At 41.7% G+C, this 21,172-nt stretch overlaps 1 protein-coding gene across 1 annotated transcript in view; it reads left to right on the forward strand.

Annotated features, from left to right (window-relative positions):
• The window catches only part of LOC138656668 (EF-hand calcium-binding domain-containing protein 14-like), a 295,394-nt gene that overhangs the window by 118,570 nt on the left and 155,652 nt on the right, over positions 1-21,172 (forward strand). The window contains exons 3-5 of the mRNA XM_069743764.1: positions 7,829-7,878; positions 19,252-19,338; positions 19,898-19,984. Coding sequence (XP_069599865.1) covers positions 7,829-7,878; positions 19,252-19,338; positions 19,898-19,984 — 224 coding nt within the window. The remainder of the gene's footprint in view (positions 1-7,828; positions 7,879-19,251; positions 19,339-19,897; positions 19,985-21,172) is intronic.

Here is a 21,172-nt window from a genome sequence, read left to right on the forward strand (position 1 = left end):
AAATTGCCTACAGCCATGTGTTATTATTTTAGGCCTTCGATGCCTGTCTGCGGTCACTCCTTCCACTAGACTTCCACTGACCAGACCACTGCTGCCCGTGTACCCCTGGAACCAATTTAAAAGTGCCTACAGCCAGCCCAAGTTTGTTATGTTAGGCCTTCGATGCCTGTCTGCGGTCACTCCTTCCACTAGGCCTCCACTGACCACACCACTGCTGCCCGTGTACCCCTGGAACCAATTTAAAATTGCCTACAGCCAGCCCAATTTTTTTATTTTAGGCCTTCGATGCCTGTCTGCGGTCCATTCTTTCAACTACTACTACACTGACCAGGTCACTGCTGCCCGTGTACCCCTGGAACCAATTTAAAATTGCCTACAGCCAGCCCAATTTTTTTATTTTAGGCCTTCGATGCCTGTCTGCGGTCCATTCTTTCAACTACTACTACACTGACCAGGTCACTGCTGCCCGTGTACCCCTGGAACCAATTTAAAATTGCCTACAGCCATGTGTTATTATTTTAGGCCTTCGATGCCTGTCTGCGGTCACTCCTTCCACTAGGCCTCCACTGACCACACCACTGCTGTCCGTGTACCCCTGGAACCAATTTAAAATTGCCTACAGCCATGTGTTATTATTTTAGGCCTTCGATGCCTGTCTGCGGTCACTCCTTCCACTAGGCCTCCACTGACCACACCACTGCTGTCCGTGTACCCCTGGAACCAATTTAAAATTGCCTACAGCCATGTGTTATTATTTTAGGCCTTCGATGCCTGTCTGCGGTCCATTCTTTCAACTACTACTACACTGACCAGGGCACTGCTGGCCGTGTACCCCTGGAACCAACATCAGAAAATATAAAAATAAGTATTTTGCTTATAAAAAAGAAAATACTGGTGAGATATCAAATGCAGACATTTTAACATTAAAAACAAACACACAACTCTAATCTGGTACAGTACTAAAAATGGCCACCAGCTACAATTACTTTCTCCTGCAAGTAGTTAACTGAAAGTTTTTTTAAATTGAAAACACACATATGGCATCCACCGAGTGTTGTCCTGTCGCGTCTTCTTTATATTATTGCCGAGAAGATGCAAAATAATGAAAATAATAAAATCATTAATTACCAAAATAATAGAGAAAGTCAACACCACATTGCAAATAAACATTCATTCCAAATAAAGAAGCAGGGCGCGTCCGAGGGTGAGTATATACCTAATAAGAATATAATCACCCTCGGACGCGCAATGCTTATTTCCAACAGCCTTCCTTCCTAAGAATCAGCCCTTCCGTCGTGTAGAGAGACGTTGTGTTACACTCCAAGGTGTTCCCCAGGTTGCCTTTCCTGAGCTTCGATCTTCCGGCTCTCGTTTAGTAGTTCTTGGAAACTACTCTGCATTAGGCCTTCAAATTGGGTATGGGGTGTAGAGAGATGGTGTGTTCCACTCCAAGGTGTTCCCCAGGTTGCCTTTCCTGAGCTTCGATCTTCCGGCTCTCGTTTAGTAGTTGTTGGAAACTACGCTGCATTAGGCCTTCAAATTGGGTATGGGGTGTAGCGAGAGGGTGTGTTACACTCCAAGGTGTTCCCCAGGTTGCCTTTCCTGAGCTTCGATCTTCCGGCTCTCGTTTAGTAGTTCTTGGAAACTACACTGCATTAGGCCTTCAAATTGGGTATGGGGTGTAGAGAGAGGGTGTGTTACACTCCAAGGTGTTCCCCAGGTTGCCTTTCCTGAGCTTCGATCTTCCGGCTCTCGTTTAGTAGTTGTTGGAAACTACGCTGCATTAGGCCTTCAAATTGGGTATGGGGTGTAGCGAGAGGGTGTGTTACACTCCAAGGTGTTCCCCAGGTTGCCTTTCCTGAGCTTCGATCTTCCGGCTCTCGTTTAGTAGTTCTTGGAAACTACACTGCATTAGGCCTTCAAATTGGGTATGGGGTGTAGAGAGAGGGTGTGTTACACTCTAAGGTGTTCCCCAGGTTTCCTTGCCATTGCTTCGGTCTTCCGACTCTCGTTTAGTAGTTGTAGAAAAGTACACTGCATTAGGCCATACAAAATGGGTATGGGGTGGAGAGAGATGGTGTGTTACACTCCAAGGTGTTCCCCAGGTTGCCTTTCCTGAGCTTCTATCTTCAGGCTCTCATTAAATTGTGGTTAAATGGAACAACTGCATTTGGCGTACTAGTTGGTTTGGGGCCTACTATCGGTGTCTGCCACTCCTTGCTGTTCTCCTCCACTGAACAAAGCTGTGCCGCCTGTTTACTACGGTTGCCAATTTTGAACTGCATTTCGACTACTTACTGATTTGGCCCTACTCTCTGTGTCAGCCTCTCATTCCAGTTGTCCTCCACTGCAATGCCCCCTGGTTATTCCTGTGTTACCAATTTTGAACTGCATTTAGCCCACTTTCTTCTTTGGGCCTATATCTGTGTTTCCACTTCATCGTGCCCATTGCCCAGCCAGTGATAGATGAGTCTGCTGGTACATTGACCCATAACGCAACATTCCCCGTGCACGCTACACAACAACATTGTGACCCTGCTGAAAGTCAGGTTGCTCTTCCCGCATACCATACCACCTTACACGGGGACAAAGAGGAAGGTGCAGATGAAAGTGCAGGTTCCTTCATCAGGTGGGGGGAGGAATACTAGTTGGCGACGTCACTGGCACAGGGCCTCTCATAGTACGCAAAAGTGTTGCTGCCGGTGGGAGGCGCCCCCGCCGTGCAAACACACCGCTGTACTTTGAGGGGCCCTGTGCCAGTGCCAATGCCAACGAGTGGGCCCCCCCTGCTTGCTCAGGTTCACAGCACTTGCAAAGTTGAAATACTTACCTCTCCCTGCTCCACTGCCGTGACGTGGTCCAGATTTCCTGGGCCCACTAATTACTTGAACCAGCCCTACCCCCCACAACTTTAGCCAAATGACCCCCAATTTCAAATGCCTTCCAATTATTATAAGGTAAATTACGCTTGACAAGCTTCATTAAGAAGAATGGATGGTTTTGACATTAAAATGGCCACTCTAGGTGTTTTCCTGGCCCCCACTCACTGCCGACTATGCTGCCCCATTGACTTGCATTGGGTTTCGTGTTTCGGTCGATCCCGACTTTACGTCATAATCGGCCGATTTCACTCGACCCGACTTTGGACATAGTCGGGTTTCGCAAAACCCGGCTCGACTCTAAAAAGGTCAAGGTCGCTCAACTCTACTTATGACCATGTGATATTTCAGCTTTAGTTTTTTTTAATTAGCAAACAGTTCTACAATTTTTTTTTCAGTAGTGAAGATGGGGTGCAGAGTGTACATTAATAGAAAAAAATGTACTTTTTTGAAACTACCAAATGGCTGCAATGAAACAAGGAGTGATAAATTTAAAGGGTCTGAATGCTTTCCATACCCACTGTATATATATATATATATATATGTAAATATATATATATATATATATATATATATATATATATATATATATACGGTGTATATATATACAAGGTGGAGCGAGGTAATTTGCTGATTTGGGAATGAAATAAAAAAATTATGATCATTAGAAAAATTTATTTTATATTTTAATTATACTGAACAGTAATGGAATTTTTAAATTACATGGTTTTAAATAGTGTATCTGGCAAATGTCGACCTTCGCTATCCACACACTGCTGCATACGTTTTCTGAAGTTTTCATGAACTCTAACAAGCATGTCCACTGGTATTCTGCCAGTTTCAGCTTCAATATTGTTCCTTAGGTCTTCCAAGGTGTTGGGACGGTTGATATACACCTTAGACTTCAGGTAACCCCAAAGGAAAAAATCGCATGGGGCTAAATCTGGTGAGCATGCTGGCCAGTTCACATCTCCCCTCAAAGAGATAAGCCGTCCAGGAAACATTTGCCTCAAACAATTCATGGTAACCCTCGCTGTGTGTGCAGTGGCACCATCCTGTTGGAACCATGTATCCTCTAGTTCCATTGCCTCAAGAGCCGGCTGAAAATAATCCTGTATCATAGACAAGTACCGTTCGGAGTTCACAGTTATGGCACGACCATTATCCTGAAAAAAGTAAGGACCAATGATGCCTACTCGTGATATGGCGCACCACACAGTGACGTGGTCCGAATGCAGAGGTCTCTCGTGAACTTCTCTGGGGTTTGTTTCACTCCAGTAACGCATATTTTGTTTGTTTACACACCCACTGAGGTGAAAATGTGCCTCATCAGAAAAAAACACAATTGCGTCACAGGGTATCGTTGCTAACATGTCTTCACAAGAGGTCCGCCGTGTCAAATAGTCCCATGCTGACAAATGTTGGACCACGCACATTTTATACGGGTGAAAATTCAGTTCATCATGAAGAATCCGGTGGAGAGAACGTCTTGAAATGCCAAGAGCAAATGATTGCTTCCGAGCAGAGCGTTTCGGAGATTGCAGTACTGCTGCTCTAACTCTCTCGATGTTTTGTGGTGTTGTAATCCTTCTCTCAGGTCCCCTTCGTACACATGACACATTCCCTGCTGTTCTGAATGCATTCACATAATTTACAATTGATTGCCGTCCAGGAACACGTCCGCTTGGAGGAACAGCGAATTGTAAACGAAAAGCACGCTGCACTGCAATGATCGAGTGGGCATTTGAAAAATACGCTTCAACACAAAATGACCTCTCCTCACGTGTCCACTGCATGATGGCAACTGAAAGGCAGAGGAATACAAATCTCCCATCAGCCACTGTAAGCCACACCCACTCTCCCCTCTCTTCGACCGACAGTGCCGCCACAGCATGCAGTGCAAAAAAGCAAATTACCGCGCTCCACTCTGTATATACTGTATATATCTAATATATAATTGCCTAGAATACTACTTCCTGCAATTTGTGCCAACTTCCGTGGCTTTGTCCGGAGCTAATGTCCGGAGCTAATGTCCGGAGATAATGTCCGGAGCTAATGTCCGGAGCTAATGTCCGGAGATAAGTGACGTCAACAGTGTCCAGTGTCTGATTGGTTGCCGCCTGCTGCGAGCGACCAATCAGAAACGTGCCATACTGTGACACACTCCGCCCGCCATTTTGGTGTGATTTTTGAATTTTTACCTCACAGCAAGTTTCCACTGCGTGGAGGCGGGCCCAGTGACGTTGCTCTTCAAGCTCCTGCCGAATTTCGTCAAAAAAATGATAATACCATTTACCAAAACTATATATATTTAGTTGTGAAGTGGTTCAGTGACATTTTCACACCAATTTTGAACTTTTGTTTGGTGTTTTCTCCATATATTGCCTATTATTTTTGTTCTTTCTTACTATTATTTATTAATTGTATTATTCTTACATTTGAATAAATAAAGTATATATGGATTCTAGACTCCCGATTCTTTAGAATCGGGCTGCCATCTAGTATATACAGTGGGGCAAAAAAGTATTTAGTCAGTCAGCAATAGTGCAAGTTCCACCACTTAAAAAGATGAGAGGCGTCTGTAATTTACATCATAGGTAGACCTCAACTATGGGAGACAAACTGAGAAAAAAAAATCCAGAAAATCACATTGTCTGTTTTTTTAACATTTTATTTGCATATTATGGTGGAAAATAAGTATTTGGTCAGAAACAAAATTTCATCTCAATACTTTGTAATATATCTTTTGTTGGCAATGACAGAGGTCAAACGTTTTCTATAAGTCTTCACAAGGTTGCCACACACTGTTGTTGGTATGTTGGCCCATTCCTCCATGTAGATCTCCTCTAGAGCAGTGATGTTTTTGGCTTTTCGCTTGGCAACACGGACTTTCAACTCCCTCCAAAGGTTTTCTATAGGGTTGAGATCTGGAGACTGGCTAGGCCACTCCAGGACCTTGAAATGCTTCTTACGAAGCCACTCCTTCGTTGCCCTGGTGGTGTGCTTTGGATCATTGTCATGTTGAAAGACCCAGCCACGTTTCATCTTCAATGCCCTTGCTGATGGAAGGAGGTTTGCACTCAAAATCTCACGATACATGGCCCCATTCATTCTTTCATGTACCCGGATCAGTCGTCCTGGCCCCTTTGCAGAGAAACAGCCCCAAAGCATGATGTTTCCACCACCATGCTTTACAGTAGGTATGGTGTTTGATGGATGCAACTCAGTATTCTTTTTCCTCCCAACACGACAAGTTGTGTTTCTACCAAACAGTTCCAGTTTGGTTTCATCAGACCATACGACATTCTCCCAAAACTCCTCTGGATCATCCAAATGCTCTCTAGCAAACTTCAGACAGGCCCGAACATGTACTGGCTTAAGCAGTGGGACACGTCTGGCACTGCAGGATCTGAGTCCATGGTGGCGTAGTGTGTTACTTATGGTAGGCCTTGTTACATTGGTCCCAGCTCTCTGGAGTTCATTCACTAGGTCCCCCCCTGTGTGGTTCTGGGATTTTTGCTCACCGTTCTTGTGATCATTCTGACCCCACGGGGTGGGATTTTGCGTGGAGCCCCAGATCGAGGGAGATTATCAGTGGTCTTGTATGTCTTCCATTTTCTAATTATTGCTCCCACTGTTGATTTCTTCACTCCAAGCTGGTTGGCTATTGCAGATTCAGTCTTCCCAGCCTGGTGCAGGGCTACAATTTTGTTTCTAGTCTCCTTTGACAGCTCTTTGGTCTTCACCATAGTGGAGTTTGGAGTCAGACTGTTTGAGGGTGTGCACAGGTGTCTTTTTATACTGATAACAAGTTTAAACAGGTGCCATTACTACAGGTAATGAGTGGAGGAAAGAGGAGACTCTTAAAGAAGAAGTTACAGGTCTGTGAGAGCCAGAAATCTTGATTGTTTGTTTCTGATCAAATACTTATTTTCCACCATAATATGCAAATAAAATGTTAAAAAAAACAGACAATGTGATTTTCTGGATTTTTTTTTCTCAGTTTGTCTCCCATAGTTGAGGTCTACCTATGATGTAAATTACAGACGCCTCTCATCTTTTTAAGTGGTGGAACTTGCACTGTTGCTGACTGACTAAATACTTTTTTGCCCCACTGTATATATATATATACGGTATATATATATATACGGTATATATATATATATATATATATATATATATATATATATATATAAATCTGTCTGATACGAGTTTATCAAATGCATGTGATTTTTTAAAATTTCTTCCAGAATCTAATTGATCTGTGTTCATGTTACTAGTCTGAACTTACTCTGAAATTACACCACCTATTATGCTAGATATTCTTATATTAAAAATGCACTATGAGCTCTAATTTCTGTAGTATCTCAGAACTGGTAAAACACAAGTTAAATTAATGCTATCATGCAGGGCAAATACTGCATATGTGTTTTACATGCCACAACTCATTTTTAATTAATTGCAATCTGTCACCAGAATGTACAACATAAAAAATTATTTTAAAGTTTCCGTTAAAATGTTTTAGTGATTTCCAGAAGTTAGAGATAAGTAAACTGTAATTCTTGTGTGATTATTAGATTCTATCAAAAATACAATAATCAGTGAATTAATTTCATAACAGTTTGGCAGAAAATAGTGTATGTGTCTAAGACCTCATTCAGACATCTGATTTTCAAGTACGTGCTCTAACCGTTTTTCTCCCAGTCGGAACTTCTGCATGTTATAATCAAAATAATCGGTGTTTTTTATAGACCATGTTTACGCCAAAGGATCATGTCTGAATTTAAAATTACCAAAAATTACCAGTTTCCTGAAGAATCTGAATGAGGTCATAGATAGGGAAATTAGATTGTAAGCTCCACTGGGATAGACATAGGTATGTTGATATTGCAGAATATATTGATAGTAAAAAAAACTTAATTGAATACTTATATTTTTATACAAATTAGGTCATCTTTATCATGCAGAAAAAGAAAGTATTCTAAATGGAACACACAAGGTAAGAAGTATTTCATTAATCCCAGAGTACATGTATCTTCTGCTCCTTAAAGCGTGTGGAAACTGGCTGTGCAGCACTGCTGGAACCAGAGTACAATTGATGCAATCAAAGCTAGTCCCAATTTCGACAGCTTAACCTTTAAAATGCCACTGTCTAGCATAACATGAGCATTTATAAGGGTTTAACATTTCAGTTGTCACTTCTGATAACCACTGCCCTCTCCATCAAACGATCCTATAGTGAGAAGCAATTGATTGACTTGACATCTGAGGGCCTCCTGAGGGCTCCCATATCTGCCATGCTAGATCTCACATAAACAAGTAGACAGAAAGTCGTCAACTTCACAATACACTGCAATTATTAAGGATTGCGGTATATCAGAAAGGTAACTGTAGCTGACCCTGTGCCGGACGGCAGGACCAGCTTCAGCTGTAGTCTTCCCTTTGGTAAGTTATGTCCCTTCTCTCTGCTTTGAATGTAGAGTAATGCCAATTGACTTGATTTACTATCAGATATGATACTGATGTTTGGAAACCTTACCTGTGTGCACAAGCTGCATACACTATCTATTATGTACTATCAATAATTATGTGCCTATGCAGTACCTGTTATCTGACCCTGCTTGTTTGTCTGCCTTTTATTCACTTTCTATTTTGATATTTATATAGATAATGAAAATGTATCGGTATTATATTGCTCACCCACAGATTATTCCATGTTCAGAAGTGCATTTCCTTGGTATATAACCCTCAAAAATGCATGGCCTTTATGAGTCTTGGAGTACCAATACATGACAATTTAAACTCAATGTGTATGAGGCCCTCCTTTATATCTAATAGAGGGTGAATCTCAGTCCCTTAATTTTGGCAGTTCCAGCTTCCTTCAAAAATAACACCGAAATATCTTATTTTTTAATAATAAAAAAAACATTTTTGTTTACTTAAATTATATATTTTTAAATCCTTTTTAAATCTTGCCTTATATACAAGTCATTATACAAGAAAAAATGTTTAACATTTTTTTTCCAGTAAAATCCAAATTCTTGTCAGTTTGGTATGCTTTACTGTCACTCCATAAAGTAGAGTAAAAGTGTGACACCATTGTTGTCAGCAGTGATCTAGAAGTCAGAGAGCCTTCCAGGGGCCTTCCCCATGCTATTCTCCTCCCATTAAGCACTTTTCCCATCTATTTGAACATTTTCATGCCCCCCCCCCCCTTCTAGACCTCTGGGTCTGTAGGGTCTGCAATAAAAAAAAACCTCAATTTTCCCATTGAATCTCATAATACTCGTCACTCGAGACAAGCATGGAAGTATTAAGAATTGCCCGATTCGAGCAATGAGCACGCTAGCATTTCAGTACTCGCTTCTCACAATTCTGGGATTCATGGCAGCTATAGATCTGCTCTAGTTTAAATGCTGTTTTTTCCCTTTGGTCCAGCAAGAGTTAATGTCAGAAATTTTCTGACAGCTGCTTTTGGGCTATTCAGCTGATGCTGTTTGGTAACCACTCCCACCATCCTTTAAATGGTCACATGACCCATCAGCTGACTGCCGGTATAAGAGTTATTCTTTGCAGACCAGCGTGGAGTGAGGCATTCTCTTGTGTCAGTAGTGTAGCTAATGCTGCTGTAGGAGTTTGGATTCCTGGTGCTGTTGTCTCTGCTGCTTGGAGCTCAGCAGCAGAGCCTGAAGTTGAATATTTATTCCCTTTTCTGTGTCTGTTCTGTGTTTGTCAATTCCACTGTGTTTTTACCATCTGCATTGGTGAGGTTAACATCCTTGCACTACCCAGGTATATTGAGGTGACAATCAGGCACGTGATGGCGGCTGGGGAAAGGACCCACATAGCGCATTAGGGGAGCTTAGGGGAAAGCACAGGTTGGTGTCAGGACGTGTCCTATCCCTTGCTCCCTACTGCTACGGCCTTTCTTTCCCTTTTCCATCCCACTAGGAGGCTGTAGAGGACTGTTCATGATAAAAACATAATAGCATGGTGCATCTGCCTGACCTCTCAGGCTGTGATCTTTGACAATTGGTCACAGCGGTGGGATCTGCATGGTCTTCCCGAAGTCATCTCTTGACAATTGGTGGCAGCGGTGGGATCTGCGTGGTCTCTCTGATATCGTCTTTGACAATTATCATGTCTATTAATCCTGTGATTTGCATAATTACACTTATATTTCTTAGAGTTTCAATTTCAAGTTATATATAGTACCAATCAAACACATCGATTCATGCAATGGTTTTCCTTGTTCTAAGCGATATTTGCACAATGTAGATTCAGGCTAAAGGCAGCAAAACTATGAAATAACAAATATTGAAACAAGGAGTAAAAAATACATATGAAAGATTTCTGAATATGCGCAAAACTATAGATTCCTTTAATTATTTTCCTTTTACTCTGATGAAGAAATGGATGCATTTGGATGATACACATTAGGTGGGCTCTGCTGCTGGAGTGATCCAATTCTTCTTCAACAATGATGATAATAAGGTTTTATTTATAATTTAAACTGAAGCATTGGGTTTAGAAAATGAAAGTCTTTGGCAGATACAAAAAAAAAATCCAAAGGAGTCTATTCTAAGCAGCCCTTTTCCTCAGCAAAAGAAAATAATATTAAGTAACAATCTACATTTTGCTCAACATAAACCTTTTACAACAGGCTGTTTCAGATCAATTTACCATGGTCTCAGACAAGACTTCACAACTATCCACATTATTGCGGTTATTTGTTACCTTTTATACACATGAAAACTCCCACAATTATTTGCAGTATCCACTATATAACACCAGCAGGCTGCTGCTCGGGTGGTCTCCGAGTATTTGTTAGTGCTCAGAGATTTAGTTTTTGTCAATGCAGCTGCATGGTTTACTGCTGCTAGACAGCTTGAATACATGTGGGGATTCCCTAGCAGCCAGGCAACCCCCACATGTACTCAGGCTGGCTAGCAGCAGTAAACCATGCAGCTGCGTTGACAAAAACTAAATCTCTGAGCACTAACAAATACTCTGAGACCACCCGAGCGTGCTCGGGAAAACCCGAGCAACGAGTATACTCGCTAATCATTAATTGTTATACATTCATATATTTTCCTTGGTATTGGTACATTGTTACTAGCTGTCAATAAACAAAGAGAAGGAAAAGTGTATTAGTCGGCCAGCCTAATAAAAAAGCAGGAGATGAGAAGCATTCACACAGAAGCTGTCAGACTAGAAAAATCTACTTCTTCACATAGACTTGTGTTTTTTTCACTTGATTAAGATTCCCATATGGTGTTAAAATGAGTTGTAAATAAAAAAATGTTTTATCTTCATTGTTGAAGAATTGGATTATTCCAGCAGCGCAGCCCACCTAACATGTTTATCCAACTGGATCCCTTTTACTCTAATGACAGCCTTACATCCAGTGGGCACTATCTCAAGTAGCTTCATCATGTACAGTAGTCACCTGAAATGGGTCCAATGAACAGGTACTAGTGATGGGCGAGTACTAAAATGCTCGGTTGCTCGTTGCTCGGGTCGAGCATATTGTTATGACAATGTAATGTGATGACAATGTTGTCAGAGTCTAACGCCACTTTTACAGACTCACAATAAAACATACAAAAACAAAAACAAAATGGATTTTCCTGGGAAATATGTTAAGGAACACCTTTTCCAGGGTAATAATTTGTATATAAAACAAAATAAATAACCCAAAACAAAAATGCTCCTCCACTACTTGGGCTATGTTTACATGTAACATTTTTGATGCGCTTTTCAACTTTAGCATTGCTTTCAACCAAGACAAATGCATTCACTGGGAAAGGTTATTTTAACATTTTACAACCTTATCTGGCCATGTGGTGTGTGACACATCATCTGACACATCCTGTTTTGTTTACAAGGGAGGGACTCTGAAAGCCACAAAGCCTATTTTATAGGGCCATCAGGTGGCCTTTACTATTCTTAAAGGCCCAGCAGTCGGTCCTTACTATTCTTAGAAAGCCATCAGCCGCCTTTGCTTTGTTGTTCACATTATTAAACAGTGGGTCTCCTATCATATTATTGCATATGCAGTGAGTGGCAGGGCTGCCCAAAATGTAGACGCACCCCAATATCCCTTTGAAGCCACATACAGGATGGCCACCTGAAAGCAATGTTCCCATTATTACTAATTTGTTACTCCCACACTGTTTGCCTGTGCATTGAAGGCAAGGCCTGTCCAGCCCCAAAGTTACACGCACCCCAATGACTCTTTAACCCCTTAATCCCATATGACGTACTATCCCGTCGAGATGGGGTGGGCTTTAATTCCCACCGACGGGATAGTACGTCATAGGCGACCGGCCACGCTCACGGGGGGAGCACGGCCGGGTGTCAGCTGCCTATCGCAGCTGACATCCAGCACTATGTGCCAGGAGCGGTCACGGACCGCCCCCGGCACATTAACCCCCGGCACACCGCGATCAAACATGATCGCGATGTGCCGGCAGTATAGGGAAGCATCCCTGAGCCCCCCTGTTGTGAATTCTGTGGCTGAGTTCACTTCTGTGGTCACAATTGGTATTGCAGTCTCTGGGCTTCCTCCCTCAGGTGTTTTGGTGAGCTCGTTGGCTGCCTTGCTATTTAGCTCCACCTGAGTCTGTCTTCCTTGCTCCTTGTCAATGTTCCAGTGTTGGATCTGAGCTACTGCATCTTTCCTTGGGCCTGCTGCTCTGCTAGATAAGTGCTTCTAGTTTGTTTTCTGTTTTTTCTGTCCAGCTTGCTATTCACTTTTGCTGGAAGCTCTGAGAAGCAAAGGGGTGCACCGCCGTGCTGTTAGTTCGGCACGGTGGGTCTTTTTGCCCCTTTGCGTGGTTTTCGTTTTAGGGTTTTTTGTAGACTGCATAGTTCTCTTTGCTATCCTCGCTCTGTCTAGAATATCGGGCCTCACTTTGCTGAATCTATTTCATTCCTACGTTTGTCTTTTCATCTTGCTAACAGTCATTATATGTGGGGGGCTGCCTATTCCTTTGGGGTATTTCTCTGAGGTAAGTCAGGCTTGTATTTCTATCTTCAGGCTAGTCAGCTCCTCAGGCAGTGCCGAGTTGCATAGGTAGTTGATAGGCGCAATCCACTGCTGCTTACAGTTGTGTGAGGATAGATCAGGTACTGCAGTCTACAGAGATTCCACGTCTCAGAGCTCGTCCTATTGTTTTCGGTTATTGCCAGATCTCTGTATGTGCGCTGATTACTGCACGCTGTGTTGCCTGATTGCCAGCCATAACACCCCCCGCAGCAACGCGATGTGATAGTTTTTATCGTATAAAAGCGCCAAAACATAAAAAAATGATTTAAATGAGGTATCGCTGTAATCGTACTGACCCGAAGAATAAAACTGCTTTATCAATTTTACCAAACGCGGAACGGTATAAACGCCTCACCCAAAAGAAATTCATGAATAGCTGGTTTTTGGTCATTCTGCCTCACAAAAATTGTAATAAAAAGCGATCTAAAAATGTCACATGCCCGAAAATGTTACCCATAAAAACATCAACTCGTCCCGCAAAAAATAAGACCTCACATGACTCTGTGGACCAAAATGTGGAAAAATTATAGCTCTCAAAATGTGGTAATGCAAAAAATATTTTTTGCAATAAAAAGCATCTTTCAGTGTGTGACGGCTGCCAATCATAAAAATCCGCTAAAAAACCCGCTATAAAAGTAAATCAAACCCCCCTTCATCACCCCATTAGTTAGGGAAAAATTAAAAAAATGTATTTATTTCCATTTTCCCATTAGGGTTAGGGTTAGGGCTAGGGTTAGGGTTAGGGCTAGGGTTAGGGTTAGGGTTAGGGCTAGGGTTAGGGCTAGGGTTAGGGCTAGGGTTAGGGCTAGGGCTAGGGTTAGGGCTAGGGTTAGGGCTAGGGTTAGTGTTAGGGCTAGGGTTAGGGTTAGGGCTAGGGTTAGGGTTAGGGCTAGGGTTAGGGTTAGGGTTGGGGCCACAGTTAGGGTTGGGGCCACAGTTAGGGTTGGGGCTAAAGTTATGGTTAGGGTTGGGGCTAAAGTTACGGTTAGGGTTTAGATTACATTTACAGTTGGGAATAGGGTTGGGATTAGGGTTAGGGGTGTGTCAGGGTTAGAGGTGTGGTTAGGGTTACTGTTGGGATTAGGGTTAGGGGTGTGGTTAGGGTTACTGTTGGGATTAGGGTTAGGGGTGTGTTTGGATTAGGGTTTCAGTTATAATTGAGGGGTTTCCACTGTTTAGGCACATCAGGGGCTCGCCAAACGCAACATGGCGTCCGATCTCAATTCCAGCCAATTCTGCGTTGAAAAAGTAAAACAGTGCTCCTTCCCTTCCGAGCTCTCTCGTGTGCCCAAACAGGGGTTTACCTCAACATATGGGGTATCAACGTACTCAGGACAAATAGGACAACAACTTTTGGGGTCCAATTTCTCCTGTTACCCTTGGGAAAATACAAAACTGGGGGCTAAAATATATTTTTTGTGGGAAAAAAAGATTTTTTATTTTCAAGGCTCTGCGTTATAAACTGTAGTGAAACACTTGGGGGTTCAAAGTTCTCACAACACATCTAGATGAGTTCCCTGGGGGTCTAGTTTCCAATATGGGGTCACTTGTGGGGGGTTTCTACTGTTTAGGTACATTAGGGGCTCTGCAAACGCAATGTGACACCTGCAGACCATTACATCTAAGTCTGCATTCCAAATGGCGCTCCTTCCCTTCCGAGCCCTCCCATGCGGCCAAACAGTGGTTCCACCCCACATATGGGGTATCAGCGCACTCAGGACAAATTGGACAACAACTTTTGGGGTCGAATTTCTCCTCTTACCCTCGGGAAAATACAAAACTAGGGGCTAAAAAATAATTTTTGTGGGAAGAAATTTTAGTTTTATTTTTACGGCTCTGCATTATAAACTTCTGTGAAGCCCTTGGTGGGTCAAAGCGCTCAAAACACATCTAGATAAATTCCTTATGGGGTCTACTTTCCAAAATGGTGTCACTTGTGGGGGGTTTCAATGTTTAGGCACATCAGTGGCTCTCCAAACGCAACATGGCGTCTCATCTCAATTCCTGTCAATTTTGCATTGAAAAGTCAAACGGCGCTCCTTCCCTTCTGAGCTTTCCCATGCACCCAAACAGTGGTTTACCCCCACATATGGGGTATCAGCGTACTCAGGACAAATTGTACAACAACTTTTGGGGTCCAATTTCTTCTCTTACCCTTGGGAAAATAAAAAATTGGGGGTGAAAATATAATTTTTTTGAAAAAAAATGATTTTTTATTTTTACGGTTCTGCATTATAAACTTCTGTGAAGCACTTGGTGGGTCAAAGTGCTAACCACACCTCTAGATAAGTTCCTTAGGGGGTCTGCTTTCCAAAATGGTGTCACTTGTGGGGGGTTTCAATGTTTAGGCACATCAGTGGCTCTCCAAACGCAACATGGTGTCCCATCTCAATTCCTGTCAATTTTGCATTGAAAAGTCAAACGGTGCTCCTTCCCTTCCGAGCTCTCCCATTCGCCCAAACAGTGGTTTACCCCCACATATGGGGTATCAGCGTACTCAGGACAAATTGTACAATAACTTTAGACGTCCAATTTCTTCTCTTACCCTTGGGAAAATAAAACAAATTGGAGCTGAAGTAAATTTTTTGTGAAAAAAAGTTAAATGTTCATTTTTATTTAAACATTCCAAAAATTTCTGTGAAGCACCAGAAGGGTTAATTAACTTCTTGAATATGGTTTTGAGCACCTTGAGGGGTGCAGTTTTTATAATGGTGTCACACTTGGGTATTTTCTATCATATAGACCCCTCAAAATGACTTCAAATGAGATTTGGTCCCTAAAAAAAAATGGTGTTGTAAAAATGAGAAATTGCTGGTCAACTTTTAACCCTTATAACTCCCTAACAAAAAAAAATTTTGGTTCCAAAATTGTGCTGATGTAAAGTAAACATGTGGGAAATGTCACTTATTAAGTATATTGTGTGATACATCTCTGTGATTTAATTGCATAAAAATTCAAAGTTGGAAAATTGCAAAATTTTCATAATTTTCGCCAAATTTCCGTTTTTTTCACAAACAAACGCAGGTACTATCAAAGAATTTTTACCACTATCATGAAGTACAATATGTCCCGAGAAAACAATGTCAGAATCACTGGGATCTGTTGAAGCGTTCCAGAGTTATAACCTCATAAAGGGACAGTGGTCAGAATTGTAAAAATTGGCCCGGTCATTAACGTGCAAACCACCCTCGGGGCTTAAGGGGTTAAACAGATGTACTGCATGGCCACCTGAAAGCATTCTTCCCATTATTAGAAAGTTGGTACCCCCATACTATTTGCTAATGCATTGCATGCAAGGCCTGCCCTGCATCAAATTTAGATGCCCCACAATATAACTTTGAAGCCACGTACAGGATGGCCACATGAAACCAAAGTTTCCATTATTAGGAAATTGGTACTCCCATACTATTTGCCTGTGTAGTAAATTGCAGTGTTGAGCCTGAATAGCCTGCATTGGAGAATTGCAATGTTTAGGATGAAGACCTCGCAGTGGAGAATGTCAGTATTGAGGCTGAACACCCGGCAGTGGAGCATTGTAGTGTTGAGCCTGAAGAACTTGCATTGGAGAATGTCAGTGTTGAGGCTGAAGACCCGGCAGTGCAGAAAGTCAATGTTGAGGTTGAAAATTGCTGTGTTGAGCCTGAAGAACCTGCATTGGAGAATGTATGTCTTGAGGATGAAGACCCAGAATTGGAGCATTGCAGTATTGAGGCTGAACACCTGACAGTGGAGCATTGCAGTGTTGATTCTGCAGAACTTGCATTGAAGAATGTCAGTGTTGAAGCTGAAGACCCGGCATTGAAGAATTACATTATTGAAGCTGACCACCCCCTACAGTTCCCATTATTAGGAAGTGGTTCTCCCATACTGCTTGCCTATGCAGTGAATGCAAGGCATGCCCCAAATGCGGACACATCCCAATACCCCTTGGAAGAGATGTGGAGGAGGGCATCCTAAAAATCTGTTCCCATTACAAAGGAGCGGGTCTCCTATACTTGTAATGTCCATAGTTAGGTGGACTTTCCCAGTAACTGCATTGTTGAGGGGATGGCTAATATTGTGGGACACATGAATGTGTAATGCAAGGATGGCACACCGGGAGAAATAGTGGTGGCTGGGGACTGAGTACCAAGTCACGGCCGCCGCCATCAGGTTGCGGAAAGCTTCCATCTTCACAAGCCTAAAAGGCAAAATTTAGAGTGCATGCAGATGAGAAATGTGTGAATTTAATAGTGTGGTCTGTGGGGTGTTGGCTGCGTATTTGGGCTTGCATTCCAAGGACTGGGGTATGGACAACTGAATGCTGCTCTGGGACAAGTTCGGGACTTGCTTGATGATGGTGCTAGTTGAGTGTGTGCAATGACAAGTGCAGGGCAGGAGGCATCTTTGCATGCACAATGGACAGGGGATTGGCTTGCATGCACAACAGTGGAAGAAGCAGTGGTGTCACCTGCAGACACTGTTCCTGGACCCTGGCATTCAGCCCACAAAGTCGAGTGCTTTGCTGCCTTGTGCCCGATCATGCTGGTGGTTGTCAGGCTGGTAGTTTTGCTACCCCTGTTGATGTAGACCCCTAGTAGTTTGGCAAATTTCAGTCTGTCTTTTTTATGATTTGTTTTCAAGAATGGTGTCCTCCTTGGTCGTCTCATATGAAGTCCACTTTGGCTCATACAATGGATGGTGCAATCTGACAACTTTAATCTGTTTAGAAGTTTTTCTGGGCTCTTTTGCTACCATTTGTATTATCCTATGGACAGATGAGACAAAAATGAAACTTTTTGGAAAGGCACATCGGCTCTATGTTCACAGTTGGAAAAATGAAGCATATCAATAAAATAACACTGTCCCTACTGTGAAATATGGAGGAGGCTCTGTTATGTTCTGTGGCTGCTTTGCTGCATCTGGCACAGGGTGTTTGGGTCTGTGCAGGGTACAATGAAATCTCAAGACTTTCAAGGGATTCTAGAGAAAAACATGAAAGCTTGATCTCAGTCACAGGTCATGAGTCTTGCAACAGAATTATGACACAAAACACACAGCTAAAAACACCCAAAAATGGCTAACAGGAAAACATTGGACTAGTCTGAAGTGGCCTTCTATGAGCCCTGACCTAACTCCTATTGAGCATATTTGGAAAGAGCTGAAACATGCTGTCTGTAAAAGGCAACCTTCAAATACGAGACAACTGGAACAGTTTGCTCTTGATGACAATGCATTCAATGAGAATATTTCATTCATTCAGATCTAGAATCTGCTATTTGAGTGTTCCCTTTATTTTTTTGAGCAGTGTATATAGAAAGATAGATAGAGAGTAAAAAGTAAATTGCAAAAAGTAAAATAAGGTAAAAAAAAACAGCTTTGGTTCCCCTTTATTTTTGATAATCAGCCTGGCAAAATTCACAGCTTGGGACTGCAACCCTCAGCTGTCAGCTTCAGCAAGGCTGGTTATCCAGAATAGAGGGGTCACAACCCTAGTTGTATGGTTAATAAAGACACGGCCAGAATAGTATTTTATTTGAAATAAAACAAAACACTTTCATTTTTGTATTTAAAAATAACAAACACAGTTATGCCCACCTAACGCCTAATTCCACTGAATACCTCGTCTCCTGTAAGTAAACTAAAACAAAAAACAACAATATCCCTCACCTATCTGTTGTACTGTCTCATGCCATAATTCATGTCTGGGGGATAAACCGTTTTCAACCTGGAAAGTGCCAAGATGCGACTGTCCAGGCTGAGAACCACTGAAGCTTCAATGACCGGTGGTGATGTCATCGAGGTTACCTCTGGTCACAGAGGCTGCATTTCCAGCTGGGCCAAACTGCATTGACCTTGGTGAGATCCCTGCTAGCACTGTGAAAGTCGCATGGTGCAGAGGCGAGTTCACCGCAGTAAACTGTGGTTTTTTGACACTGTGGGAACTGCGACTCCCTGATCTGCGGTAATAATTTCAACGACGATCAGAAGCAGTGTTTGCCACGCTGTCATGCACAAAATGCTTTCACTTGTCATGTTTTACTGTTCTTTAATTGTATTGAATTTTCCAGGCAAGCTTTGACAAACTTCGTCGATACTACAGTATGCTCCGCACATTTTGGCAAAGCAGGCCGTGGAGTAAAAATGCCAAAAGCTGCAAAACCATTGTGCAATCTCAGGTTGCACAAAATTTTTGCACTATTTCAAGAAAACAGCCAAACACATCTGAATGAACCAGGCCTCATGTGATTAGATTGGGATTATTTTTTGTATCTTGGATTGTAAGTGATTTCCACAATTTGCAACTTGATTTTTTTTGTCAATTATTTTTTGATTTCTCAGAATGATGATCAGAAAATGGAGCAGGTTCAACCACAGTATCAATCCAAGGACAGTAATCTTTTGAAAAGAGTCAATGCATTAGAAGTTGTAAGTACAACTTTGTCCATTTAATGAAGAATATCTTTTTACGGAACAGAGGATATTTTGAAGCACTATACTGCAATTTATTGTAAAAATAAATGGATAAGCAACACTATGCTAACAAACAACATGCAATACTTTGGCTTTGTGTACTTTGCATAATTTTTTACATACTTTTTGATATAAACATAAAAAACAACTTAAACATCTGTGTACAATTATAAATGAATGATGAAGAAAATATAGTTTAAATATATTTAAAGTTTTTGTCAAACATATGCAAACAAAGCGCATATGTGTAGAAAGTGCGATATTTCTAGACACAATTGTTTAATGCTGCTGAAAATGTTTGGTAACTTGCACTAGTTTAGTCAGAAAAAGTATACTGTACCTAAAAGGAAGGATACATTTAAGCATGTTTAGATCTTTTGTTTAAAAGGATAATTTTTGTAAAAAGAAACTTTTAAAGCTATTGCTTTTTTATAGTAAATTGTCAAATATTTTGAAGAAATAATCTGTGAAAAAGAATTATGTCTATATCTATTTATTCTAAAATATATTTTAGAATGTAAAATCAATGACAAAGGCACTTTCAAGCCAAGGAGAAGAGATTAAATCTCTGCTGGTCCAGCTAAAATCTAATGGAATAAAGGTATGTTAAACTCAATATATATTTATAAGTTAAACTCAATAAATCAAACAGTAAAATGAAATAATTATTAAATGGTTTATTTCATAAAGATGTAAACTGATCGGCATAGGTTTGACAATTTTAACTTTAATTTAATTTTAATTTAATTTTAATCAATTGTTATTACTGAAAGAAGCTACAGTATGTAAGGCCAACAATTTCCCATGCATCAGTGCCTGCAAATGAATTTTTGCATTACATCATGGCTAGACAAATGAATCTGATACTGCAATACATACAGTGGTATGTAAAAGTTTGGGCACCCCTGGTCAAAGTTACTGTTATTGTGAACAATTAAGAAAGTTGAAGATGCATTCAGCAGACAGTAGAAGCAAGACTTTTCGACTAGTTTAAGAGAGATCATCAGGGTAGAGGTTCAGGAGCCTCTGAGATCCCTTTCCCAGGAAAGTGTCCATAAGGTGAAAAAAAGAAAGGCTAGATCCCCAGACAGTTATAGTAACTCAGTTATTGAGAAAGATGTCTCCATATCACCTGCTTCAGCTTCCTGGATCAGGCCGTTCCAGCTTCCCTATTAACGGGGTAAATAAACTGGTAAAGGTGGCTAGAAGTACTATGGGGATTTTCGAATCCAGACCAGAAAGATCGATGCAGGATGTCATGTTTTGGGTCTGGATCAGAAGACGCGAAGGTCTTTCCCCTAAACAGCAAAATCCGCTCTCTCATTCATCGAGAGTGGAAAAAACAGAGAGGAAAGGTTCCTTCCTCCAGCCTTCAAGAGAAGGTATTCTTTTGAAGAACCTGCCTTGTCTTTATGGGATAAAGCCTCGAAACTGGATAAAGCATTGGCTAAGGTGTCTAGAAGGTCTTCATTACCCTTCAAGAACATGGGAAATCTAAAGGATCTGCTAGACAAGAAAGCAGATACTTTCTTAAAAGCACCTGGGACATGTCAGCAGGATCTCTAAGACCGGCGATGGCAAATACATGTATGGTCAGGTCTGTATTGGTCTGGTTGGATTAACTAGAGACCCAGATAAAGGATAAGGCTTCCAGAGAGAGCATTTTAGCTACAATACCAATGATGCAGGGTGCCACAGCCTTTCCATCGAATGTCTGGGCAGACTCGGTCAGGTTGGCAGCAACGGGCACAGGCCTTACAAATGCAACCCAAAGAGCTCTATGGCTAAA

This window comes from Ranitomeya imitator, chromosome 1 (genome assembly GCF_032444005.1).
Source record: "Ranitomeya imitator isolate aRanImi1 chromosome 1, aRanImi1.pri, whole genome shotgun sequence".
Taxonomy (NCBI): Eukaryota; Metazoa; Chordata; class Amphibia; order Anura; family Dendrobatidae; genus Ranitomeya; species Ranitomeya imitator.